The sequence below is a fragment of the Scyliorhinus canicula genome, chromosome 17 (assembly GCF_902713615.1).
Source record: "Scyliorhinus canicula chromosome 17, sScyCan1.1, whole genome shotgun sequence".
In the NCBI taxonomy this organism is placed as follows: Eukaryota; Metazoa; Chordata; class Chondrichthyes; order Carcharhiniformes; family Scyliorhinidae; genus Scyliorhinus; species Scyliorhinus canicula.
In genome coordinates, this window is record NC_052162.1 from 93,221,741 (window position 1) to 93,249,120 (window position 27,380).

A 27,380-nucleotide genomic window follows, 5' to 3' on the forward strand; every position below is an offset into this window, starting at 1 on the left:
CGTAAGGACTGTGTGGTCGTCACTCCTACCAATATTGTTATGGACAGGTGCATCTGCGGCAGGCAAGTTGGTCAGTTTGAGGTCTGGTACGTTTTTCTCTCTTTTGCTTCTATCACCACAAACCGCAGCCCCAGTCTAGCATCCCCATCCTTTGGGACGCGGCCAGCTCAATCTCTACCTGTGCTACTTAACCACTCTTGGTGATGGGCATTGAAGTCCCAGAGTACATTCTGTGCCCCTTTCCATCCAAATGGTATTCAAGATAGAGGAGTACTGATTCATCAGCTGAAGGGGCTGGTGAAGTACGGGTTTTGAGGTGGGAGGGGTGCTGGAGGTAAATGGTAATCAGCAGGAGGTTGCCTTGCACATGTTCACCTGATGCCATGAGACTTCATGGGGTCCAGAGGACTCCTAACTTATGGTAGATGAGTAGTAGCAGACATTTAAGATGATACATAACAAAGATACACCACAGTCATAAAGCTCTCTAAAAGAAAGATGAACCCTCTGATGCAAATTGTGGAAACTAAGAATGGTAACACATTGGAGATAGAAATTACGATAAAGAAGAAAAACAGCTTTTGACAGGTGTCAGGTAGAAAATACAGTTGAGAGTCAATCTGAACACATAAAGTTCAGAGGGGAGGTGAAAAAGCACATGAGAGAAGTAAAGGAGGCTTATGAGCAAAGGTTGGCAGCTAAATGGCAGCAGGAGCAGCACAGTGGCACTATGGTTAGCACTGCTGCCTCACAGCGCCAGGAACTGGGATTTGATTCTGGCCTTGGGTGCCTGTGAGGAGTTTGCACATTCTCCGCATGCCTGCGTGGGTTTCCGCTGGGCACTCCGGTTTCCTCCCACAGTCCAAAGATGTGCAGGTTAGGTGGATTGGCCATGAATAATGTGCAAGGTTGCGAAGATAGGGCAGGGGGTGGACCTAGGTAGAGTGCTCTTTCAGAGGGTCAGTGCAAACTTGTTGGGCCAATAGATCCCCATCTGCATTGTAGGGATTCTATAGAATCTATGGAACATGAAAAGGAATCCTAAAGCACACAGACATAGAACATACAGTGCAGAAGGTGGCCATTCGGCCCGTCGAGTTTGCACCAACCCACTTAAGCCCTCACTTCCACCCTATCCCCGTAACCCAATAATCCTTCCTAACCTTTTTGGTCACTGAGGGCAATTTACCGTGGCCAATCCACCTAACCTGCATGCCTTTGGACTGTGGGAGGAAACCGGAGTACCCGGAGGAAACCCACGCAGACACGGAGAGAACGTGCAGACAGTGACCCAGCAGGGAATCGAACCTGGGACCCTGGTGCTGTGAAGCCACAATGCTAGTCATTTGTGCTACCATGCTGCCCATGCATTGTAAAATGGTGGTAAAGTGAGGAGTAAGGCTGACTAGGGACCTGGAAGGGAAATCACACATGAAGGCTGGCAGTATGGCTGAGCTAATAAATGAAGATTTTGCATCTGTCTTCATCAAGGAGACTATGACACCCTGTCCCTAGAAGGGTTCAAAATTGATAAGGAGAAAGTGTTGAATGGCCTGTCGGTACTGAAAGTTGACAAGGTACCAGGACTGGATGCAATCCATCCAAGGATATTGAAGGAAGTGAGAATGGAAATTGCAGGGGAGCTGGCCACAATCTTCCAATCTTCCCTGGACTCAAGCGAGGTGTCAGAGAACCGGAGAATTGCAGATATTACACCCTTGATTGAAAAAGGTTGCAAGGATAAACCCAGTAATTACACCCCACTTCAGTGGTGGGGAAGCTTATAGAAACAATTATTCGGAATAGAAATATGAAAAATGTAGGTTGATTAGGGAGAGACAGCATGGAATTCTAACTTGCTGAAAGTTTTTGAGCAGGTAACAGAAAGGTTGACAAGGCTAATGCTGTTGATGTGGTTGATCATACATGGGCTTTAGAAGGCATTTATTACAGGCTTGTGAAAACGTTTTGGTTTATGGAATAAATACACAATTGTTTGATTGATAGGAAATAGAGAATAATGGTCAATAGATATATTCCAGGCTGGAGGAAGCTTTGTAGGAAAGTTCCCCAGGGATCAGTATTCAGACCCTTGCTTATCCTGATATATATTAAAGATCTAAACCTTGGGGTGAAGGTGACAATTTCAAAGTTTGTGAATGACATAAATCTTTGAAGCATTTTAAAATGTGAAGAACACAGTGTAGAACGTCAAAAGGACATACATCAGTTGATGGCGTGGGCAGATGAACTTCAATGCAGAGAATCACAGAATAATACAGCACAGAAGAGGATTTCTGTGTGAGGTGATACATTTTGTTAGGAAGAGCATGGTCAGACAATATAAAATAAGGCGTACAAATATTATGGGGGTGCAGAATCAGAGAGATCTGGGAGTATATGTTCACCGATTATTGAAGATAGCAGTACAGGTGGAGAGAAGAGTTAAGGAAGCATATAGTATTCTGGACTTTATTAATAGGGGCACAGAGTACAAGAGCAAGGAGGTTATGCTGAACTTATACAAAACATTAGTTGGACCTCAGTTGGAATATTGTGCATAGTTCTGGGCTCCACACTATAGGAAGGATGTGAACACATTGGAGAGAGTGCAGAAGAGGTTTACAAGAATGCTTCCAGGGATGAGAATCTTCAAAAGATAGGATAGGTTGTGATTGTTCTCCTTGGGAGAAGAAGGCTAAGAGATTTGAGAGAGGTGTTCAAAATCATGAGTGCTGGACAGAGTTGATGGGGAGAAACTGTTCCTGTTCGTAAAAGGATCAAGAATGAGATGGCACAGATTTAAAGTGATTTTCAAGGGCGGCGTGTGGCGCAGTGGTTAGCACTGGGACTAGGGCGCTGAGGACCTGGGTTCGAATCCCGGCCCTGGGTCACTGTCCATGTGGAGTTTGCCCATTCTCCCCATGTCTGCGTGGGTTTCACCCCCACAACTAAAAGATGTGCAGGTTAGGTGGATTGGCCACGCTAAATTACCCCTTAATTGGGGAAAAAAATAATTGGGTACTCTAAACTTTAAAAAAAAATGCGATGTAAGATGAAACTTTTTCACATATCGAGTGGTTCAGGTCTGGAATGCACTGCCTGGACGTGTGGTGGAGGGAAATACAATTGACACATTAAGAAGACATTAGTTGAGTAACCAAATAAAATCACTGGTGAACAAGAGTTGGTTGCATGCTCACTGACAATTAAGCAGCGAGTTAAAAGGATTAACAGTTGAATTGATTTTAATTCTACGTTGCCCGTGTGATTTTTAGTTCAGCGCACAGGCAACACAGATAGGCATCCAATCCATTTTTTCTAATTTGTCATCCAAGGACAGGATAAAAGGATACAGGCTGAGTTGGTAGTAGTTAATAAGAGTTTAGTGTGAGGTGAAACTGGAGATAACTTTAACTGCGTCCTTTTGAGGTTTTTTTGCATACTTTCTGGACTTTTCAGGACATTTTAGTCTTGTAACCACTCTCTGACAATTCCAACCCATTGGCAGCCACTGTGTGTAGATCAGCTCCATTTATATATCCAGCAGGGGCACCTCCCCTGAGGAGGAATAGAGGGGAAGAGGAGAGAGGAGGCCAGATGGTCACAGGCATCACCTCAGAGAAGATGCACAGGTATAGTGTGTTCAGGGTCAGCAGGGAGGGCAAGGAGGACGTCCGGGCAGATGAGACCACTACCCAGCCACCTAGGTGTAAAGGCTGCGATCCAACTATCTCAACATGACCGAGGTCCAGTGCTGCAGGGGGCGCCATCTCTTAAGGAAAACCGTCACTTTCATTTACTAGATGATTGGGCCGGAGGTAGCCTCCACTTGTGTGGTGGACACTGAATTCCCGCGACTCTCAAGGTCATATAGCCCTTAGCTTTTATGTTTCCAATCCTTGTGTGTGATCTTTGCGGAGTCTTCCAGTCAGCTGCACACAGCGGTGTCAAGCTGCAGACTGGTGCTCTGTTCAGGTAGGTGAGAACATTCATACATTTCAGGATGGATCAGGTCAGCCGGGCTGACCATGCTGGAGTCTTGCGCTTTTCAAGGAGACAATCCGGAGTGAGGCACATCTAGAGTGGGAATTGCAACTTGATAATTTGGTGCAGTGAGGTAATTCGGTGCAGAGTGAGAGAACGTGCTTTTTCGGAGGTGCTTTTTAACCCCGGTAAGTGACTGGTAAGTAGTTTTTCTTTTCATTGTCTAATTTATTTATTTTTATTTTGAAATTGTAGTTGTATAAGTTTACCTAAGGTTTAAGACATGGCAGAAGATCCCAGACCCGTGTCATGCTCCTCGTGTGCGATGTGGGAGCTCAGGGACACCCTGAGATGTTAAGATTCAAAACAAAGGGACAAAAAACCAACATAAGTGTACTTTACCTGAATGCTCGTAGTATTCGGAATAAAGTAAATGAGTTGATGGCACAAATCATCGTGAATGACTATGACTTAGTGGCCATTACTGAAACATGGTTAAAGGATGGTCACGACTGGGAGTTAAATATCCGAGGGTATCAAACTATTCGGAAGGACAGAGTGGATGGTAAGGGAGGTGGTGTTACTCTGTTATTTAAGGATGACATCCGGGCAATAGTAAGGGACGACATCGGTGCTATGGAGGATAAGGTTGAATCCATTTGGGTGGAAATCAGGAATAGTAAGGCGAAAAAGTCACTGATAGGAATAGTCTATCGGCCACCAAATAGTAACGTTATAGTGGGGCAGGCAATAAACAAAGAAATAACTGATGCATGTAGAAATGGTATAGCAGTTATCATGGGGGATTTTAATCTACATGTCGATTGGTTTAACCAGGTCGGTCAAGGCAACCTTGAGGAGGAGTTTATAGAATGTATCCGCAATAGTTTCCTAGAACATTATGTAATGGAACCTACGAGGGAACAAGCGGTCCTAGATCTTGTCCTGTGTAATGAGACAGGATTGATTCATGATCTCATAGTTAGGGATCCTCTCGGAAGGAGCGATCACAATATGGTGGAATTTAAAATACAGATGGAGGGTGAGAAAGTAAAATCAAATACTACTGTTTTGTGTTTAAACAAAGGAGATTACAATAGGATGAGAGAAGAACTAGCTAAGGTAGACTGGGAGCAAAGACTTTATGGTGGAACAGTTGAGGAACAGTGGAGAACCTTCCAAGCGATTTTTCACAGTGCTCAGCAAAGGTTTATACCAACAAAAAGGAAGGACGGTAGAAAGAGGGAAAATCGACCGTGGATATCTAAGGAAATAAGGGAGAGTATCAAATTGAAGGAAAAAGCATATAAAGTGGCAAAGATTGGTGGGAGACTAGAGGACTGGGAAATCTTTAGGGGGCAAGAGAAAGCTACTAAAAAAGCTATAAAGAAGAGTAAGATAGAGTATGAGAGTAAACTTGCTCAGAATATAAAAACAGACAGTAAAAGGTTTTACAAATATATAAAACATAAAAGAGTGGCTAAGGTAAATATTGGTCCTTTAGAGGATGAGAAGGGAGTTTTAATAATGGGAGATGAGGAAATGGCTGAGGAACTGAACAGGTTTTTTGGGTCGGTCTTCACAGTGGAAGACAAAAAAAAATGCCAGCGACTGATAGAAATGAGGCTATGGCAGGTGAGGACCTTGAGAGGATTGTTATCACTAAGGAAGTAGTGATGGGCAAGCTAATGGGGCTAAAGATAGACAAGTCTCCTGGCCCTGATGGAATGCATCCCAGTTTGCTAAAAGAAATGGCTAGGGAAATTGCAGATGCACTAATGATGATTTACCAAAATTCACTAGGCTCTGGGGTGGTCCTGGTGGATTGGAAATTAGCAAACGTGACACCACTGTTTAAAAAAGGAGGTAGGCAGAGAGCAGGAAATTATAGGCCAGTGAGCTTAACTTCGGTAGTAGGGAAGATGCTGGAATCTATCATCAAGGAAGAAATAGCGAGGCATCTGGATAGAAATTGTCCCATTGGGCAGACACAGCATGGGTTCATAAAGGGCAGGTCATGCCTAACTAACTTAGTGGAATTTTTTGAGGACATTACCAGTGCAGTAGATAACGGGGAGCCAATGGATGTGGTATATCGGGATTTCCAGAAAGCCTTTGACAAGGTGCCACACAAAAGGTTGCTGCATAAGATAAAGATGCATGGCATTAAGGGTAAAGTAGTCGCATGGTTAGAGGATTGGTTAATTAATAGAAAGCAAAGAGCGGGGATTAATGGGTGTTTCTCTGGTTGGCAATCAGTAGCTAGTGGTGTCCCTCAGGGATCCGTGTTGGGTCCACAATTGTTCACAATTTACATAGATGATTTGGAGGTGGGGACCAAGGGCAATGTGTCCAAGTTTGCAGATGACACTAAGATGAGTGGTAAAGCGAAAAGTGCAGAGGATACTGGAAGTCTACAGAGGGATTTGATTAGGTTAAGTGAATGGGCTGGGGTCTGGCAGATGGAATACAATGTTGACAAATGTGAGGTTATCCATTTTGGTAGGAATAACAGCAAACGGGATTATTATTTAAATGATAAAATATTAAAGCATGCCGCCGTGCAGAGAGACATGGGTGTGCTAGTGCATGAGTCACAGAAAGTTGCTTTACAGGTGCAACAGGTGATTAAGAAGGCAACTGGAATTTTGTCCTTCATTGCTAGAGGGATGGAGTTTAAGACTAGGGAGGTTATGTTGCAATTGTATAAGGTGTTAGTGAGGCCACACCTGGAATATTGTGTTCAGTTTTGGTCTCCTTACTTGAGAAAGGACATACTGGCACTGGAGGGTACGCAGAGGAGATTTACTAGGTTAATCCCAGAGCTGAAGGGGTTGGATTATGAGAAGAGGTTGAGTAGACTGGGACTGTACTTGTTGGAATTTAGAAGGATGAAATGAAAATGAAATGAAAATCGCTTATTGTCACGAGTAGGTCTCAACAAAGCTACTGTGAAAAGCCCCTAGTCGCCACATTCCGGCGCCTGTCCGGGGAGGCTGGTACGGGAATCGAACCGTGCTGCTGGCCTGCTTGGTCTGCTTTAAAAGCCAGCGATTTAGCCAAGTGAGCTTATAGAAACATTTAAAATTATGAAGGAAATAGATAGGATAGATGCGGGCGGGTTGTTTCCACTGGCGGGTGAAAGCAGAACTAGGGGGCAAAGCCTCAAAATAAGGGGAAGTAGATTTAGGACTGAGTTTAGGAGGAACTTCTTCATCCAAAGGGTTGTGAATCTATGGAATTCCTTGCCCAGTGAAGCAGTTGAGGCTCCTTCATTATATGTTTTTAAGGTAAAGATAGACAGTTTTTTGAAGAATAAAGGGATTAAGGGTTATGGTGTTCGGGCCGGAAAGTGGAGCTGAGTCCACAAAAGATCAGCCATGATCTCATTGAATGGCGGAGCAAGCTCGAGGGGCCAGATGGCCTACTCCTGCTCCTAGTTCTTATGTTCTTATGTTCATTGCTATTGCAGAGGTGAAATTAACAGTCATAAAATTCTTAGGCGAATGCAATTTTGTTTTGTTTAAGGGGATTCCCTGATAAATTAATTAGTTTTCAGCTTGGCATTGCTGAGTGGAGCTAAGGCAGGCAGGACTTTTGAGAAAGCATTTTCAGTTCAGTTCTGGATGAAGCTGGGACCAAACCTCAGGTATTGCTGCTTGTAGTTTAGATAAAAGAGATTCACAGTCTTTAAAGCAGTGCAGACTTGTCGGATAAGGGGGAGATGAAATAAGCCAGTTGAAACAGCTTTTGAAGACACACAGCCAGAATTTCTGATAGGATTCAGACCTTTTCAGTAAAGCAGTGTCAACAGGTCTCTCCTCAAAGAATATGTATGCAAAGTAAGTAGTCCTCTGTGCCATTGGTAGTTAAGGTGGAGTTAAGGTGGATGGAGAGCTGAGATGGTTGTCTTCTTGTTGTTTAAGTAGGAATAAAGACAGTAATTAAGGGTATTGTATTCACTGTATTGAGTGGTATTGTTTAAGGGATAATTGTAAGCTATTTTCTGGTGTGATGTTGAAGATTTTAATACTGTGTTAGTAATAAAGTTTGTTTTAATATACAATATCCCTAATTCTTTGTGCAATCAATCCTGGAGCGAGGTGTCCTTTCCTCACAGTCCTCCAAAATTAAAATAATATATTGGCCTTTGTTCCCAGTATCCTAGCCATTGTTGGGGAGTGGTGTGGTGTCGTAATACTAGCCAACTAAATTAAATGGCCCTGATCATGCAGAGTATACAGAATGTAGCTATGGTGCATTGGTGGTGAAGCAGATAAATATTGTGTCGAGTATTGATCTGCAGGAAATAGGTTCCAAGAAACAACCTTTGCGATGATAACCTCCTGTCAGAAGGACCGGATCATACAAATTGTCCATTATCACATTGGTGTTTATAGAATTGTTACAGTGCAGGAGAAGGTTATTTGGCCCATTGTGTCTGCACCGGCCCTCCGAATAAGCATTACACTTAGTGCCATTCTCCTGCCTTCATCCCCGTAACCCTGCATATTCTCCCTTTTCAAATAACTATCTAATCCCTTAATTGCACCTGCATCCACCTTAATCTCAGGCAGTGCATTCCAGACTCAAACCACTCTCTGCTTGAAACTGTTTTCGCATATTCCTTCAGTTTCTTTTGCAAATTACTTCAAACCTCTGTTCACTTTCAATCCTTTCACCAGAGGGAACAGCACCTCCCTCTCTATTCTGTCCAGACTCCTCAAAACGTTGAATACCTCTGTCAAATTTTCAAGGAAAACTGTCCCAATTTCTCCAATCTACCTTGATAACTGAAGTTCCTCATCCCTGAAACCATTTCTGTGAACCTTGTGTTCGCAGCCTTATAATATTTTGCTATGGTAACTCCATGTAGAAGCATGAATCCAAACATCATTTGGCTCACTCACATCTTTATCTTACCTCCTCGCATTCAATTGGAGCCTTTAGAGTCACAGAGCGGGATTCTCCATCGGCCGAAGCTGGAATCGGGAAACACGATTGGGCAGAGAAAGCCATGGTTTCTCCGACATGGTCCCTCGACAGCTGCGTGAATGTGTTCTACACTGTACGCTGACATGGGCATGTCAAGTGCACAATAAAGGCCGTTAGAATGTCATTAATGGGCCAAACCTGACATTTTCCGGGCCTTCTGTGATGCTCTGCCACCGCCAGAAGGTATTACCAATGGCGAGATTCACTTGTGGTATTTCAAATTGGGAAACAGGCTGCTGAGGATGTGGGAGATTAGAAAACTATGTCCGGCATTGCCATAGTGTTCTGACAGTTGTACCGCTGGCTGGGGGGCATCTGCCAGGGACTGGGGGAGTAGCAGGTGGCAGCTAGAAGGGTGGCGGACCGCCATTGCCGCAGCCGACAAGGCAGCCATACGGTTGCGCATACTGCTGATTGCCCACTGGTAAATTAGTGCCATGGGCCATATGGGTGCCCCCCCCTCCCCTCAAGGCCACCCTCTCCAGGTAGCCACTGGCCACAGCCGACCCATCAATGGGATTGGCTGTTCCAATGCAACCAGAGCCATCACCTTGGCCGGGATCAGGGTTGACATGCTTTGGAATTGCACAAGTTCGACGTGGCGCCGGTGCTGTCCCATTAACGCAACCTGAAACACTCTGGGACTGGCACCGCTTTGTCCACGTCGAACACGCACCATTCAGTCCCAACGTCAGCACTTGGTCTCTCAAACAGAGAATCCCATTCATAGAGTCATACGGCACAGAAACAGGCCCTTCAGCCATCTTATCCCAATCTATACGAATCCCTCTTGCCAGCATTTGGTCCATAGCCGACTATGCCTTGACAATTTATGTGCTCATCCAGATGTTTCTAACGTTTGTGAGAGTACCTGTCTCACCACCCTTTCAGATAGCACGTTCCATATTTCCACCACCCTCTGGATGAAAAAATGTTCTCGCAGATCCCCTCTAAACCACTTATTCCTCACCTCAAGCTTACGCTCTCTGGCTTTAGACACTTCTGCCATGGGGGAAAAAGTCTTCCGGTCTACCCTATCTATGCCTCTCATAATTTTCTATACCTCTATCAGACCAGCACCCCCCCCCCCCCCCCCCCCCCCCCCCCAACCACCCCCTCAGCCTTTATATATTATCTGTGGACAATCAAAAGCATTTTTCTTCTCACCCAAAAAGGATGAAAATTCTTCAGATGAACATGTTGAACCTTTTATTGTACCTATTGGAAGTTGTCACATTACCTTTGGGAATCGTGTAGCATGTTTCATTGGCATTCGACCAGCTTAAACAGTCTGACCACGGCAAAGGATTGCGGAAGGAAACAAATAGGTAGAACATGCAGTAGCTGATGATGCAGTTGTAGTAAATGCCTTGAAATGTCGACGCGACAAACATTATGATGCCCAAACCTTCAATTGCGAACAAAGGAATTTAAAATAGAATGTCACAGGTTAACTCTTTAACATTCACCTGCTGGTCAATAACACTATAGTGGCTTGACTCAAGTGGTCAATTGTAAGAAAGGCAGTGAGAACTTGCATTCTTATCACCTGTCATGGCCAAAGAGTGTTACAGCCAATTAAGTAATTGCAGTCATTGGCAATATGGCAGAAACCTGACAGCCAAGATAGACACAGCAAGATCCAACAAACCATTATGTGATGATCTGTTGCTGTGCTGCTGGTTGGGGGTGTAAATATTGGGGGAGGAATATATATTGAGATGACGTCTTTTGCAACCCCAGGACCTCCCAAAACATTTCAAAGCCAATGAAGGATAGGAATATGTGAACATTTCAGAAGGCTTGAAACAGCAATGAGAGAAATCATCAGAAAATCTGCGTTTCATGGTATGGATGACAGCGAAATGTTAGCCAGGACATTGAATCTGTCTCTTCTTGCTCCTCATGCTCCAATTTTTTTTTTTCATTCAAGGGATGTGGGCATCGCTGACTCAGCCAGGATTAATTGTCCACCCCAATTGCCCTTGAGAAGGTGATGGTGAGCTGCCTTCTTGTACCTCTGCGGCCGACCACCACCTTCTCAAGGGCAATTAGGGATGGCAATAAATGCTGGTCTAGCCAGTGAAGCCCACATCCCATAAATGAATAAAAAGAAATGTACGGAAGCTCAGGCTGCAAAATGGTAGGGGATTCAATGTCTTGACTATATAATCGCCTTGTAATCTGAGGGCTTTGGGGTGGGAAGTATCCTTCTTGATCGCGCACTCTACGACTCACAGGGGTTTCCCAAACCAGCAGGGACCACCTGTGTTCGCCCTCTAATTAATTCGGATATGGGGCATTCTACAGAAGCCATGATTTCAGGCAAGCAATTGGAGTCATGGCTTCCGGGTCTAGCTGTCCACAACCAGTGAGCCCTCAGGCAGATGGCCAGGGTGCACCGCCATGTGGCCTCTGTCCTTCTCTACCACTGGTAAAATACCATCAGAGGTCTAGTCCCACCTGCAAGCATGTTTCAAAGGGTGGGGTGTTGGGATAGGCGGGGGTCAGGTGTGGCACAAAGTTATGGCCCTGTTTACAATCATCCTAAAGAAAGCAGTGTGAGGAGGAGCTTCTGGAATATATCTCGCTGTTTCAAAGGGATTGATAGGAACATTTGGCATTTGTTGGTGGTCCCAGAGGAGGTGGAGATATTCCCTGGGATTTCATACACATTTCTTAAACGGCTACCCAGATGGAGTGGTTTTCCGTAAACACTGACCTTGTAAGATGGGCACAGCTTTCCACACTTGACCAGGTCCGAGGCTAGAAAACTGCCCCAAGGAAGACTCCATAAAAAACATTGGCAACCCAGCCAGAGACAGCATGATTAGGTAGGGAATAAGAAAAGCACCTGGAAAACAATGGTTAGAGCTGAGAAAGATCATCATGCATTGAAGTTGCCACATTTGTTCGTGCACTCTCGGAGTGGAAAGCAACACATCCAATTATATGCAACTGCACCTGGCAATAGAATGGCAACTGCATTTACCCCAAATTCCCTGTCTTACATTAATCAAAAGCGTTGAAATGCACCAAATGTGGACAGAGAGTTGAATGTAATGCAGATGCCGAGCACAGCTTTGTTGTGAGCTCATTGTCCCCTGGAATTATTGTTAAACTAAACAGCTGCCTCATAATGTAGCTGGGGTGGCATGGTTATGTTGTCTGTGGTGGGAAAGGGAAACACTGCCGCTTAAAAGAAAAAACAAGCTCCAGCCTGTTACCCTCTGCCAACAGCCCATCAGTTTTTTCCTTTCCAATGCCCCCGTCCTCCCCACACTCCCCTGCTAGGAAATCGTCCTGTGCACAAAGCCTATCCACAGTCATTTTTTTACTGGCTGCTGGCACCTGATCTTACAACTTTGGCATTCCCAATCAGCGTGCCATGAGCAACAAATGGGCTGCATAATTCGGCCAATGGATGGACCTTGCATTTTCCAGCAAAGATCAGGGTGTTTGTTCGGGTGAGTTGGTATTTCTCATCTAAATTTTCAATCCCCTTGTTGGTCACAGATGGGCAGGACTAAATTATTCCACAACTTTCAATAAAATGCATGAAAATGATCAGCCACTCTGAACACTCAGGCTCATATCCAGCGACATCATTCTCAACACCCGAGCTCAGCGTAAAAAAAAATGCTTGCATTTATACAGCATCTTTTATGATCTCGGGTTGTTCCAAATTGTTTTACAACCAATGAAGTACTTCTGAAGTATAGTCACTGTTGTAATGCAGGGCAAAATCCAAAAAACCATAGACCTTGCAATGTGCTGCATTGCTGGTATTGAGAGAGCATGCTCATCAGAGGTCAGCTTCGCTGGGCTTGTCATGTGAATCACAGGCAGATTCCTGCGTGCCAAGGATGGTATCCACAGCAAGCTGAACATGGGCACCTGGACTGCAGGATGTCCCAAACGTAGATGTGAAGACAATCTGAAAGACAACCTCAGCATTTGCAAGCAGGTTTCCAATACACTAGGGGGGGGAAAAAATCAACTTTGGACCAGACGCAAACAGAGAAGTCTCTGTCATCAAGCCATTTCAACATTTGAAGGGAATAGTCAAGTACCTTCAGGACAAACGCTGTGATACAAAGCCAATGCCTTCATTCGTCCCTCCAACACTGACTCCATATAGGGGCTGGTTTAGCACAGTGGGCGAAATAGCTGGCTTGTAATGCAGAATAACGGCAGCAGTGCGGGTCCAATTCCCGTACCAGCCTCCCCGAACAGGCGCTGGAATGTGGCGACTAGGGGCTTTTCACAGTAACTTCATTGAAGCCGACTTGTGACAATAAGCGATTATTATAATTGACACATGAGATGACTCAATGCTAGACTGTAAACCAGTCTTTTTTAACTTGCTGAATATTCATCTCTCAAAGTGACAGGAGAGTCCATCAGTGTAAGAAACAAGGCAGCCAAGTTGCGGACAGCAAACACAGGCAAACAGAAATATGGTTGTGACCAAATAATGTGTCTCACTTGAAAGACAGCACCTCTGACAGTGCAGCACTCTTTCAGTACTGCACTGGAGTGTCAGCCTAAATCTTGTACTGAAGTCTCTGGAGTGAGATTTGAATTCGGGGAGGTGGTGGCAAAGTGGCATTGTCATTGGACCAGTAATCCAGAGAACAAGGGTAATGCCCTGGGTTTGAATCCCATCACTATTACCAATAAAAACTTATCTGGTCCACTAATGTTCCTTTAGGGAAGGAAATCTACTGTTCTTACAGTGTAGCCAACATGAGACTCCAGATCTACAGAAATGTGGGTTGACACTCAAATGGCCCAGCAAGCCACTCAGTTCAAGGGCAATTAAGGATAAGTAATAAATGCTGGCCCAGACAGCGATGCACGCATCTCATGAAAGGATAATAACAATCACAAACTGACGCAGAAGTGAGATTGTTCTATTACCCCTACCATCACCTTTCACTGGAGTCTCTAACCTTACATTACAAAGTGGCACATTACTTCTCTTACAACTAATTCCACATGTGACCACCTTTTCTTGCAATACTCCTTTCAACTACATACCTCCTTATTTCTTACCATTAAAGATTGACTTGCTCCTGTATCCCTTAAGATGTTAATCTCCTTACCTACTCCACCTTGTACACACAAGTAAACCTTACCGCACAAATAAAATATTTAAGATGATATGGCACTTGCGTATCCACCAACCTATGAACAAGCTGCACACTCAATTGCATCGCTTCCACTGGAACTTTACTTTCCTACTTTTAAAAATCCCATCGGCTTATCTTGTTTTCATGAGCCTGTCTTCTCAGTGCTTTTCTTAAACTCCCAACACTTCATGGGTTCAACTTTATTACAATGCAAATATTTAGGTTTCTTATCTGTCTTCCACTATCATAGGCTTCCTTTTTAATCTGAGGCAAATACTCCTTAATATCTCCAACTACCTCCTTTGCACTTTCTATCTGTGAATTTCTCATTTCCCCAGAGATCTATCCTTCACAGATTGAAATTGATGTTGAAAACCAGACTTTGCTTTATTAACCAATTCAAATTAATCTGCCATTTCAGCTGCCTGCCTCACAGTTTTAACACTTTGCTCTTCCACATGTATTCTCACTACTGTGGGAAGTATGTATTTAAATTCTTCCAAAATGATAATTTCCCTAAGAGTGTCTTATGCTTGGTCTAATTTTAATGCTCTTATCCACCTATCAAAATTATTTTTTTTAATTCTTTCAAATTCTATATATGTCTGACCTGGTTCATTCCTTAGATTTTTAAACTCCTGTCTGTAGGCTTCTGGCATTAGTTCATATGCATTTATGTTTTTTCTCACTTCATCATAATCCCCAGATACTCCTCTGATGGTGATGCAAACACTTCACTAGTTGTACATTGACAGTGCTTGAATATATTTAAAGGTATCCCTACCAGGCATTTGACTAGGAAGTATTTGCCCTTCTTCTAGACTTTCTTCAGCTTCTGCCTTTAACTCCAATCTTTTAAATTGATGTTCTCAATACAATTGCAGTTTACGAAGTTCAAATTCTGTCTTTTTTCCTGATCCCCTTATCTACCTTTGCCACTCTTTCCATTTCTACCTCAAGCTTCCTCCTTTCCATTCCTTTTGAAAATCCCTTTCTTTTTCCGATTCTGTCCTCTCTCTTAACTTTGTTTCTGTTGTTGCCAATCTCTCCTTTTCTTTTTCCTCTGTCATAGCCACTTTCGCCTTTTTTTATCCCATGCATTTCTAATTGTTTCATTTGTAATTCAATTCTAGCACATTCTAATGATTCAGGCTGTGTCTCTGGCAAATTTAAATGCTGAACTATTGCTTGTATATTCTCCATCTTCCTCACCCCTTCAGACAAAGTTAACTGCAGTTGTCTCCCAAACCCAGGAGTTTTGTTTTAGTCCCCCTTTGTCATCAAGCCTGAGTAACTTCTTCCACACCTAGGAAAACTTTTGCAACTGAAAGAGCCATCTCCAGTCACTCCCTATTTAAACTGTACCACCTGAAAGAAAACATCTGTTACACACACTCACTGTAAATTCAATAATTCCAAGCCAAACAAGGAATTATACTTTTAAATCATGGTAAAGAGTCCCTAATTGTATTACGATCCCAGACCAGACCTCAATAGTGGTTAGGATACAGGTCAGAAACCCCAATACTTTATTTTAATTTTGTAACACTGTGAAGAAAGGGTACCTCGCTCCAGGAACGATTTCACGCAGAACAGGGATATGGTTTATTAAAACAAAACTTTATTACTAACCCGGTATTAACATATCTTCAACATCACACTGGGAAAAGCTTGCAATTACCTCTTAAACAATGCTAATCAATACAATTACACAATAATTCTTAACTGCTATCTTTATTTCAACTCAAACAACAAAACCATCTTAGATCCTAATCTACTTTTAAATAAAGTTAGCACTCAGGAATACTTGCTGTACAAAGATGTCTTGAATAGTCCACTTTGAGAAAGAGATCTTTTGAGACTGCTTGAAAGAAAGAGACCTGACCCCTGTCAGACTATTGCAGAATATCAGCTATATTTCTTCAGAAAACGTCTCTGCCTGCCTTCTAAAACTAAAACTAAATCTCTTTTTTTATTTTAATTTAAAGTGTAATTCTTTTGTTTTTCAATTAAGGGGCAATTTAGCATGACCAATCCACCTGCCTGCACATCTTTGGGTTATGTGCGTGAGATCCATGCAGACACATGCAAACTCATGACCCAGGGCCAGGATCGGACCCAGGTGCCCACCACTGTGAGGCAGCAGTGCTAATCACTATGCCATCTTTCCACCCTCACTAAAACTGAATCTCAACGTGACTGCTTCAACCCCTGGCTTGTCCCATTAACTACATCATCTCATCAAACTGAACACAATGGGCGGGATGCTCCATCCCGCCACAACACCTTTCTGGTACGGCAGGCCCCCGCCGGTGGCAGGATTCTCTGTTCCGCCAGCTGGCAAATGGGGTTTCCCATTATGGGCAGCCCAACGCCGTCGGGAAATGTCCAGGCGTGGGTGCGCTACCAGCGCAATGGAGAATCCGACAGCAGAGAATCCAGCCCTATTTAACTACTCCCCAGGGAACCCTCTTAATATAAACAAAAGTTAATCAGCCCAAAGTTTTATGATTGCGCTTCTGGCTCCCACAAAGCCTCGCTGTCTTGCAAACCAGGATTTTTAAAAACACTACTGCAGCAGTCATACACACACTAACCCAGGTTTTTAACCCTTACAGCACCAAATACCTATAATACAATGTATCTGAAATTCCTACATTCATCACACAGAAGAAAATAAATGATCCTCAGCTGGAATTATATTGCACATCAGATACTGGAACAGAAGCTGCATTTTCAATGGTCTATATGTTAAGTCCAGCAATGGAACATTTGTCCTCATCCGAAAACACTCTAAATTCAGATACCGACTGATGTCATTGCTGGGTCTTTAAAAAGAGCCGATAACCTAACCCTAACCCTAACCCTAACCCTGTACAATCCTAAATCACACGCATCCAGCTGTTTTTTAAGACCCACCAATCATTCCTTCACTAACATTTTTCAACCTCGTTTTCTCTCAATTCAAAAAGCCATTTTTTAAATGGTTCCTCAGAAATGGGTATAACTGGCCTTCCCTAATTACCCTTGAGAATTATTCCGACTCAATTGTCACAAGTCAACCACATTACTGTGGATCTGGAGTCACACATGTAGGCCAAACCACGTAAGAACAACAGATTTCCTTCCCTGATCATTTCAGGGTCACCATTACTGAAGCGTGCTTTCAATTCCAGAGTTTTGTTTGATTAATTAATCAGTTGCCACCAGATGCCATGGTGGGATTTGAGCCCAGGCACCCAGAGCATTAGCACGGGCCTCTGGATTACTTGTCCAGTGACTTTACCACTGCACCACTGTCTCCACAGCTGGATCTCATCCATGTGCCTCCTTTATAAGTCAATTGATTATTCACCCTATTTCCTGCCTTTTTCTTCCTTGTATTTTAATTTCACCACATTACCTCCACCGTTTTTGTGAAGCAGGAAAGGGAATCTCCAGATGTTGCCCAGACCGACAGTGTAACCGACCACTGAGAGCAAGTAGTCAGCTTTCAAAGCCCAGTTGCCTCGCTCTAAGTTCTCATCAACCCCAAAACGTCCAGATGATTCAAACTGAAGAGGAGGAAAGAAAATACAAGTTTGGGATGTTAAAGACAGACGGAGGACTGAAAATTTAACATTGCCAAGCTAAAGCTCCTGAAAAAGCCAACAGAAAGCTTCAAAAATAAAATCTGAAGCACGTCCACATCCCTCACCCTTCCTACTTGCGACCCAGAAAATACCGACTTCTTGAAGAGAGCTACACACAATCGAGTAGATAGAGGGCGAAGGGAATGAGACACATGCTCATTGAAACACTGGTTTCAGATTGATCCAAAATTCTGAACATAGAACCCAACAAAATAAGAGCAGAAGTAGGCCATTCGGCCCCTCGAACCTGCTCAGTAAGATTCAGATCATGGCTAATCTAAATCTAAACAAGAAACAAAAGACAGAGGGCTGGATTCTCCATTTCATTAGGGCGCGATTCTCCGCTGCCCACGACGAGTCGGAGAATAGTGGGAGGGCGTCCCTGACATTTTTCACGCCCTCCCGCTATTCTCCCCCCCACGGCCGCCCCACGACACGAATCGCTGCTCGCCATTTTTTACGGCAAACAGCGATTCGCCCCATGCCGATGGGCCGAGTTCCCAAGCCTTTACGGCCATTTTTATGGCAGCAAACACACCTGCTTTCTGCCGTCCTAAAAATGGCTGCAACATGCCCGTTCCGGGCATCCAGGGCCCCGATTGTCACGGCCGTAACGGACGCACTCTTTCTCCCTCCGCCACCCCGCAGGATCAGTCCGCGGGGCAGCCGAGGGAGATGAAGGCCCCGCGCATGCACAGGTTGGAGCCGTCCAACCCGCGCATGCGCGGCTGACGTCATCGCGCGCGTCAGCCGGCGTGACGCTTGGCGCGCGGACTTAGCGACGGTCGCTAAGGCCGCGATGCCGTGCTTCACGGGGCCCCGCTGCTAGCCCCGACGAGGGGGGGGAGAATCGGGTCCCAGGAGGGGGCGCGGAGGCTGCCGTGAAACTGGCCGTGTTTCACGGCAGCCTTTACGATGGGAGAAAAGGAAAACTCAGAAACAATCAGTCATGGATATGAGCAAGTCGTCTATTTCTTATTTCTGCCTCTGTTTTCCACATACCGTAAGCCGCCCAATTTATTGTTTCTCTTTTCCTTTTGCTTTTCTTTCCACTTTCTTTTGCCCTCTGTTCTCACTGAGTTTTTAATAATTCCAATTGTCTTAAACTAAAACTTCCTCCTTCAGGAAAGCCACACTCCTCCACCCACATTTTAACTTGACTCACCGAGTCTTGTCCATAATTAGTAACCATGTATCGTATATTAGGGCTATTTAAACTTACAGCATTTGTTTGTTTTTTCCCATTGCTATTACCCATGACCGGTCTCTTACCTGTGACCCAGACTCACAGCGACCTTATCCCTTCTGACTTGATTTTCCTCCGGAGGCTCTCGCAACGTAAGCGCGTCTGCTTAGGTGGCTTGGTTTTCCTAAACCAGCAAACTAATACCTATCGTTTAGGTATTTTTACAGGTCCAACCTGTTTGATAGATCCAAGTCTAAATCCACCCATCACTGTGAGACTGTTCACCACTGTCTATAATTAATAATAGAGCAATTCCTTGCCACAGATTTCAGTCCGGATCCCGGTGCTGAGATGACACAGTAATTCCTGGTCCTCTCACGCTGATGGCCAATTGAAGCGTTTGAGATGAGGTGAAAAGCCCTCAAGGCGTCAGCGCTAATGCCTCCCCGGAATCTCCTAGTGTCTGTCTCAAGCACGGGATCCCATCCTCGTCGCCAAGAACTGTGGTGGGAAAAAGGAAAACTCAGAAACAATCAGTCATGGATATGAGCAAGTCATTTATTTCTTACTCTGCAGAGGACGCATTCCTCTAACCACAGGAGAGAGAGGAAGGCGCCCCGAGCGCAGCAACCTTCAGTCTTTATACATTCAAAAGATAAGCAGGTTAAACACAGGCATTCATGTAGACAATGGCTGGATTTGCTTCTTACTAGTATTTCTCCATTCCATATAAGGAGTTGTTTTTCGCCTGGCTTTACTATCTCGTCCTTCATACAGCTGGCATATCAGTTTTGCAGTTACTCTCTCTAACCTTGCACACACACACACAAACAAACGCCTGCAGCTTTGGTTAATCACACTATTAAGCAGTTATTCAATATTAAGTATTAAAATTGTCCGTTACACCGCACATGGACCAATTCCGCTACCATTAAGGGGCTAGAACGGGTGCCACGTGGAACACTCGATTCCACTGAAAAATGGTGCAGGATACGCCGGGTTCGTGATCGACACTCGGGAGGCTGACAAGCTGCAGCCGCCCATTTACATTACACTCCCCACATTCATTTATCCCAGCCAAGAATATGGCACTGGTTATGCTGGAAGGTGCCCATACAGCTGATGGGTCGTCTGGGGCCAGTGGGCACCTGGGGGACATTTATGTGACACATAGCACCATCTTCCAAGTGGGCTGTTCGCAGCTACATGGTTATCTTGCCGGTTGTGGCAATGGTGCTCACGTCCAACCACCTGACCCCACAGCCCATCTCCAGGCCACCCCCCACACTCCCCCCAGCTCTGGAGCCACCCCCCCTGTCCCCCGCCCCTGGCCAGCGGCACAACTGTCAGAACACTATGGCCATGTTGGACACTTTCCATACCCCCTGGGCGTGATTCTCCGCACCCGCGGAAAATCACGAAGTCGGCCGTGAAAATGGACGAATTTGCCGACGGCCCGACACGGCCCCGTTCCCGAGGTATTCACGCCCGGGAAATGGGCTAGGAACGGGGCCGTGGCAATTATGTTCCAGATGACGTCGGAACGCTGCAACGCCACGAACACGCCCACGTGACGCCGCCCAACGTCGTAAAAAGGCGCGGGCGAGCACAGGAACGGGACGGGAAACATGTCGGAGCCACGGAGGGCAGCCCCAAGGTTTGCTGAGGCCGACATAGAAACGCTCCTCGATGAGGTGGAGCAGAGGAGGGGCATCATCTGCCCGAGAAGAGGGCATCGCCACCCTGCAAACGTGGTGCGCCAGGCCTGGCGAGAGGTGGCTGCTGCCGTCAGTGCTGTGGGGCAGACCCCTCGCTCTGGGGAGCAGTGCCGTAAAAAGCTGCACAACCTCACCAGGGCTGCCAGGGTAAGTGCCTAGTGGGTGCCCCCGGGTCACAACCATCCTTCCCCCCCCCCCTTTACTTAATCACCCACCTCCCCCCCTGGCACGGGGGGTGGAGGGGGATTGGGGCAGAGTGAGTGGAGAGTGGTTCACTAAGTAGTCACAGACCCAGCGCTCTGGCCCCCCTGGAGAGATGCAATGGTCTTGTTACAACTTGACCCCCAACCTGTGCCAGTATCTGAACAGCCTGCTGATACCTGCCGTATTGTAATGATCTACCTATGCCCCCTCCCCCAACAGGACAAGACTGCTCACAACACTCGTGAGCAGAACAAGACTGGAGGGGGTTTGCCCATTCTACACCCCCTCACCACGTTCGAGCAGAGGGCACTGGACCTTGTTGGGGGATCTGCCAACCGGGAGGTCGCGCAATGCGAGGTTGGCGGAGCTGCACCAAGTGAGACAACCCTGCATGACAAACACCCCCCCCCCTCCCCAATCCTCTGTCCCTTCACACCCTGCCCACTGGGACACCTTCCCCATCCTCTGTCCCTTCACACTATGCACACTGGGACACCTCCCCATCCTCTGTCCCTTCACACACCCTGCCCACTTGGACACCTCCCCCATCCTCTGTCCCTTCACACTCTGCCCACTGGAACACCTCCCCCATCCTCTGTCCCTTCACACCCTGCCCACTTGGACACTTCCCCCATCCTCTGTCCCTTCACACACCCTGCCCACTGGAACACCTCCCCCATCCTCTGTCCCTTCACACCCTGCTCACTTGGACACTTCCCCCATCCTCTGTCCCTTCAAACCCTGCCCACTGGGACCGTCCAGCGCCCGGCCGAACGTCTCTAAATAACCCGTTTCATTCTCTTCCCTAGGACGTGATGCCATACGACCAGGGCCGTCTGCCTCCAGGCGGAGATAGGCATCTGCCCCCATCTCAGCAGGTCATGGCCCAGTCGCAGCACGCCATGGCACAGTCACAGCAGTCGATGGCACAGTCCCAGCAGTCAGCCGCAGAGAAGCATCAACCGCCTGACACACATGCTGGATGGCGTCGTGCACTCACAGGTTGAGATCGCACAGTCCCTGGCGGGAATGTCTAACTCCCTGGACTCCGTCTCTGCAAACCTTCGGATCCTGGTGGATACCGTTGCAGGCCTCCAGGACTGGCAGCGCCAGGTGTCGGTGGTGCGACGGAGCACCTCCCCGCTCGCACCTCTGTCCCACAGTGAGGCCCGGGGGCCACCGGGCTCCCCGAGGGTGGAGGAGGTTTCGGGGCCCATCCCATTAACTCCATCACGGGACGTCCTGGAATGCTCGGCCTCCCCCCGTCCCATCCCTGGTGCATCGGGTGGGCAGCGGGCAAAGCAGGGTGGCACAACGTCACCCGAGACGCCCGCAGAGCAGCCTGGCCCATCAAGGCCGGGTCGCCCCAGGAAACGCTTGCCGAAGGAGAAATAAGGGGGCGATGCGCAGCAGTCCTCCTCCACTCCTGCTGTATCATCTGGGGATCACTTCGACGTAGTGGTAGGGCCCGTAAGGCAACAAAGAGAGACACAGAGTAAGTTGGCATGGGTGAAGGGCACAGTTTAGTTGTAGGGGCTAGGGCATTTGTAAATTATTGTTAACATTAAACGCACTGTTCCACCTTACTTGTAATACCGTGTGATTGTTCCACAGCCACAGGAATCGTGATGGTGACCGAGTGTCGCTGGGGTTGACGAGCGGTGAAACTTCGGTGCCGGGTGTGCAGTCCCTCCCCCCCTCCCCCCCCCTCTCCCTCATCCTCAACCCTCTCCCACAGCTAGCCCACGCGGGGACGTGATGGAGTGTCCGTGATGATCTCAGCGGCCACCAAGGTGGATGGTTCAGCTATTGCCATGGGTCAGACTCTCTCTAACGATTCTGAGCTCACAGCCCTTCGCAGAGCGGGCTGTCATCATTCCACATGGCACTGATCACACCCGCTGACACAGCCATCAATGCTGTGCTACACCGTTGTGCCGCAGTGGTAAGGGTAATGTCGAAGTGGATCAGTGTACATGGAGAGAGGGTGTGGGGTGGGGGGGGGGGGGGGGGGGGTGGCAGTTGTGTGTTGACCCTCTGCGCGACTGGCGATGCAGGTGGTGGTTTGGTGTTCAGCGGGGACATCGCATGCGACACGTGAACCGTGCTGCCACCAAGGCGTTGCGTGCCAGCCGTCCTCGCCGGGTCCGTCGTGCCGCCTCCTGGGCATCACCAGCACCTGGGTCGTGTCTGCGTGCTGCGCCCACCACTCCGCCAACCTCCTCCTCCAGCTCCTCCCCCTCCTCCCTCTCCTCCTCCTCCTCCTCTGTGCTGGCACCACTGCCACTGGCTTCTCCCTCCGCCTCCTGCAGCAGGTCATCTCCCCTCTGCATCGCGATGTTGTGCAGCGCACAGCAGACCACAACAATGCGAGCGACCCTGTCGGCCTGGTACTGCAGGGCCCCTCCTGAGCAGTCCAGGCACCTGAATCTCATCTTCAGAAGCCCAAGGCAGTGCTCCACCACACCCCTGGTTGCTGCATGGGCCTCGTTGTATCGGGTTTCCGCATTGGTCTGAGGCCTCCGTATAGGCGTCATCAGCTAAGACCTCAGCGGATAAGCCCTGTCGCCCAGCAACCAGCCCCTCAGCCGGGGGGGACATCCCTCAAACATCGCAGGGATGAACGACTGCGCCAGTATGTAGGAGTCGTGCACACTCCCTGGGAACCTTGCAGAGACGTTCATGATCCTCATGTGGGGGTCGCATACCACCTGGATATTCATGGAGTATGTCCCCCTTCTGTTTGTGAACACATCCCTGTCCCCTGCAGGCGGGCGCATGGGGATGTGAACACAATCGATTGCCCCCTGCACCCTCGGTATCCCGGTCACACTGGCAAATCCACGAGCTCGAGAATCTTGACTTGCTCGGTCCTCGGGAAAGGTGACGTAGCGATCGGCGATGGCATAGAGGGCGTCGGTCACATCACAGATGTACCGATGACTGGGAGATCCCCGCTCGGAGACTGGAAGGAGCCGGTCGCATAGATGTTAAGAGCGACCGTCACCTTGATGGCAACCGGGATCGCGTGTCCTCCCCCCGTTCCACGTGGGCCGAGGTGCGCCACGAGGTGACAGATATGTATCACCGTCCCCATACTCAGCCGGAGTCTCCTCCTGCAGGTGATGTCTGTCATTGTTAGGAAAGAGACCCGGGCACGGTACAGCCTCGGCCTCGGTCGTCGCCTCTGGCGCCGTGGCTGCACCCTCACTCTCTCCTCCTCCTCCTCCCCCGCATGCTGCTCTACGACTGGCAACTCCTCGGCCCTTCCCTCTGCTGCTGCAGCTGGCCCTGCATCCACTGCGGGTTGTGGCTGTGGACGCTGCTCCATCGCCAAATGCAGTACAGCGGCCCCAACCACTGCGCAGAACATAGCCGTTCTGTTCGCAGACATTGTGCTAACCTACAGAAGGGTGGTGGGGGCAGAGAAACGGGACATGTTAGACGGAGGTTAGTCTGCACCTCGGCAGCCGCTTGCCACCGGATACCTGTGTGTCCCGGTGGCCTGGTCGCGCTGCTGACACGCGGGCAGCCTAACCCCTGGTCACTTTCTGCATCCAACGGGCAGTTAACTACATCCTCCTCACCGGTGCGTCAGTGGCCTGTGGCCGTAAGCCACAGGGCAACCAGCGGCTGTGTCATCGTGACCGGCACGCCATGGCATGGTGGCAGACATTTTGTAACCGGGGTTGGACGAGTCACTCGCTCACTCTCTCCCTACCCCCCCACTCCCACTCCCCCCTCAGTCTCCCACTCCCCCTCAGTCTCCCACACTCACCCCCCTCAGTCTCCCACTCCCCCCCCAGTGTCCCACTTCCCCCCTCAGTCTCCCACTCCCCCCTCAGTCTGCCACACTCCCCCCCACAGTCTCCCCACTCCCCCCTCAGTCTCCCCCACTCCCCCCTCCTTCTCCCACTCCCCCCTCAGTCTCCCCCACTCACCCCCTCCGTCTCCCACACTACCCCCTCAGTCTCTCACTCCCCCAGTCTCCCCCACTCCCCCCTCCATCTCCCACACTCCCCCTCAGTCTCCCACACTCCCCCCTCCGTCTACCACTCTCCCCCCCTCAGTGTCCCCCACTCCCCCCCTCAGTCTCCCCCACTCCCCCCCTCCATCTCCCATACCCCCTCCCCGCTCTGGACCCCCCTCCCGTTCTCGGGGATGCCTTCCCCGTTGTGGCCAGACTCCAGCGGTGCACTGAGCTGTGCGCTGAGCGGTGTGCTCACCTACTCGAACCTCTCATCAGCCAGCACGACTGGTTGACGAACTTGAAAAGCAGGTGTGTTGGCCGGCGTGAAAACATTGCGTGATGACGTCGGGACTTCGGCCCATCTGGGCCGGAGAATAGCGGGGGGCCAAAAAGTCGGGCTTCTGGTCGTGTCGGGGGGTCTGTCGAGGCCTTTGCCGGGAATGCCAACGTGTAGTTTGTGCGGGGTTCGGAGAATAGCGGGAGGGCGTCGGACCGGCGTCGCCGTGAAAATTGGCACGGCCCGCTATTCTCCGAACCGGTGTGAGAGCGGAAAATCGCGCCCCCTCTCTCCCTCAGCAGCCACCACGCCGGTTTAACGATTTTTAAAAGCACAAATGAACCACGCCATCCGGAACTCAGCCCGTCGGAGGCAGAGAATTGCGGAGGCCCTGCAGAGTACTGGGTTGGGCCCGCTAATGATATGCAAACGGTGCCTACTGTACATGCGGAGTGAAATGCGGAGTGACACCGTTCTAAAGGTAATGGAAAATCATCTATCCTCCGCCAAATTGCATTTCCTGATTTTGGCGTTGGCGAATGGAGAATTCCACCCAGAGAATTTCAGTCCACAGCAGTGGGAAATTACAAATCTTTGAACCTATTGGCATGCTAAAACTTCAAAGGAGTTTGAGTGGGGTAGGCCTTCTCAGAAAATAAAATCCTTTGTGTGGAATGAGTGACCATGTGATGACACGGCTACAAAAAAGGTCACATGTGGGAGCATTCCCGGGAGTGTAGGCAGAGTGCAAGCATGATGTAGCTACTAAGCAAGTGAATAAACTATTATAGGTTTTTTTTTAAAATCATTTTTTACGGGATGTAGGCATCTCTGGTTAGGCCAGCACTGATTGCCCAATCCTGGTTGCCCTTCAGAAAGTGGTAGTTAGCTGTCTGCTGGAACTGCTGCAATCCCTGAGGTGTAGGCACACCCACAGTGCTGTTGGTGAGGAAGTTCCAGGATTTTTCCCCAGTGACAGTGAAAGAAGGGTCATATATTTCCAAGTCGGGGTGGTGAGTTACTTGGAGGGGAACCCCCAGGTGGTGGGATTCTCCGGTATATGCTGCTCTTGTCCTTCTATATGGTAGTGGTCATGGATTTGGAAGGTGCTGTCTAAGGAACCTTGGTGAGTTACTGCAGTGCATCTTGTCCTTGTTGTCTGCATTTCAGGAACCTAACACGTTTACATGGTGTCAGGAATTGGCAGTATGGCATAAGGACCTTGCAGTATTGGCTCCCTTGCCTTTGATGAAAATGCTGCAGATAGTTGTGAAATGTTTGAAAAAGAGTGGCATATTTACTGCAGTGCTGCATTGTCTCACAGATCAGAAAAGGTACAAGCTTACACCTTGTTTTGTTACCTGTGTGGCAGGTAACATGTGCTACTCAATCCTTGGTTAGTGATGAGGTATTCTGAATCCGGATGAAGAAGATTCGAACTCTTCCAGTAGTAACAAAAGGTTTATTGAGTAACTACAACAATATTTACATGAGTTCTTTACTTTAACTTTGATACTAGTGATAAGGTTAACAAGATCTACCTATGGTAACTATCCGTAACTCCACTGGCCATCTAAACTAGTCTGCTGTTGCTATAATCACAGTGCACCCAAGAGAGAGAGAGAGACTCAACGTGGCTGCCTTTTATACCCCTGTTGGTCTGGCCCACTGGTGATCATGTGGTGCTACTGATTATACATTAACCCTTTGTTTACATGCACACATAGAGATCACGTGGCAAAACTTGGTTCTAACTCCACCTACAAGTTTGCTGACGATACGACCATAGTGGGCCGGATCTCGAATAACGATGAGTCCGAATACAGGAGGGAGATAGAGAATCTAGTGGAGTGGTGCAACGACAACAATCTCTCCCTCAATGCCAGCAAAACTAAAGAGCTGGTCATCGACTTCAGGAAGCAAAGTACTGTACACACCCCTGTCAGCATCAACAGGGCCGAGGTGGAGATGGTTAGCAGTTTCAAATTCCTCGGGATGCACATCACCAAAACTCTGTCCTGGTCCACTCACGTCGACGCTATCACCAAGAAAGCACAACAGCGCCTATACTTCCTCAGGAAACTAAGGAAATTAGGCCAGATGGCCTACTCCTGCTCCTAGTTCTTATGTCCACATTAACCCTTACCAACTTTTACAGATGCACTATAGAAAGCATCCTATCGGGCTGCATCACAGCCTGGTATGGCAACTGCTCGGCCCAGGACCGCAAGGAACTTCAGAGAGTCGTGAATACCACCCAGTCCATCACACGAACC

At 47.8% G+C, this 27,380-nt stretch overlaps 1 protein-coding gene across 6 annotated transcripts in view; it reads right to left on the bottom strand.

Moving 5' to 3' along the window:
- LOC119951757 (sodium- and chloride-dependent neutral and basic amino acid transporter B(0+)-like) overlaps nt 1–27,380 on the bottom strand; it is a 232,723-nt gene that overhangs the window by 140,943 nt on the left and 64,400 nt on the right. For all 6 annotated transcript variants that reach the window (XM_038775089.1, XM_038775091.1, XM_038775087.1 and 3 more), the window contains 3 exons: nt 17,521–17,671; nt 11,705–11,836; nt 10,223–10,390 (listed from right to left, as the gene is read on the bottom strand). In XM_038775089.1, coding sequence (XP_038631017.1) covers nt 10,223–10,390; nt 11,705–11,810 — 274 coding nt within the window. In that variant the 5' untranslated portion in view covers nt 11,811–11,836; nt 17,521–17,671. The remainder of the gene's footprint in view (nt 1–10,222; nt 10,391–11,704; nt 11,837–17,520; nt 17,672–27,380) is intronic.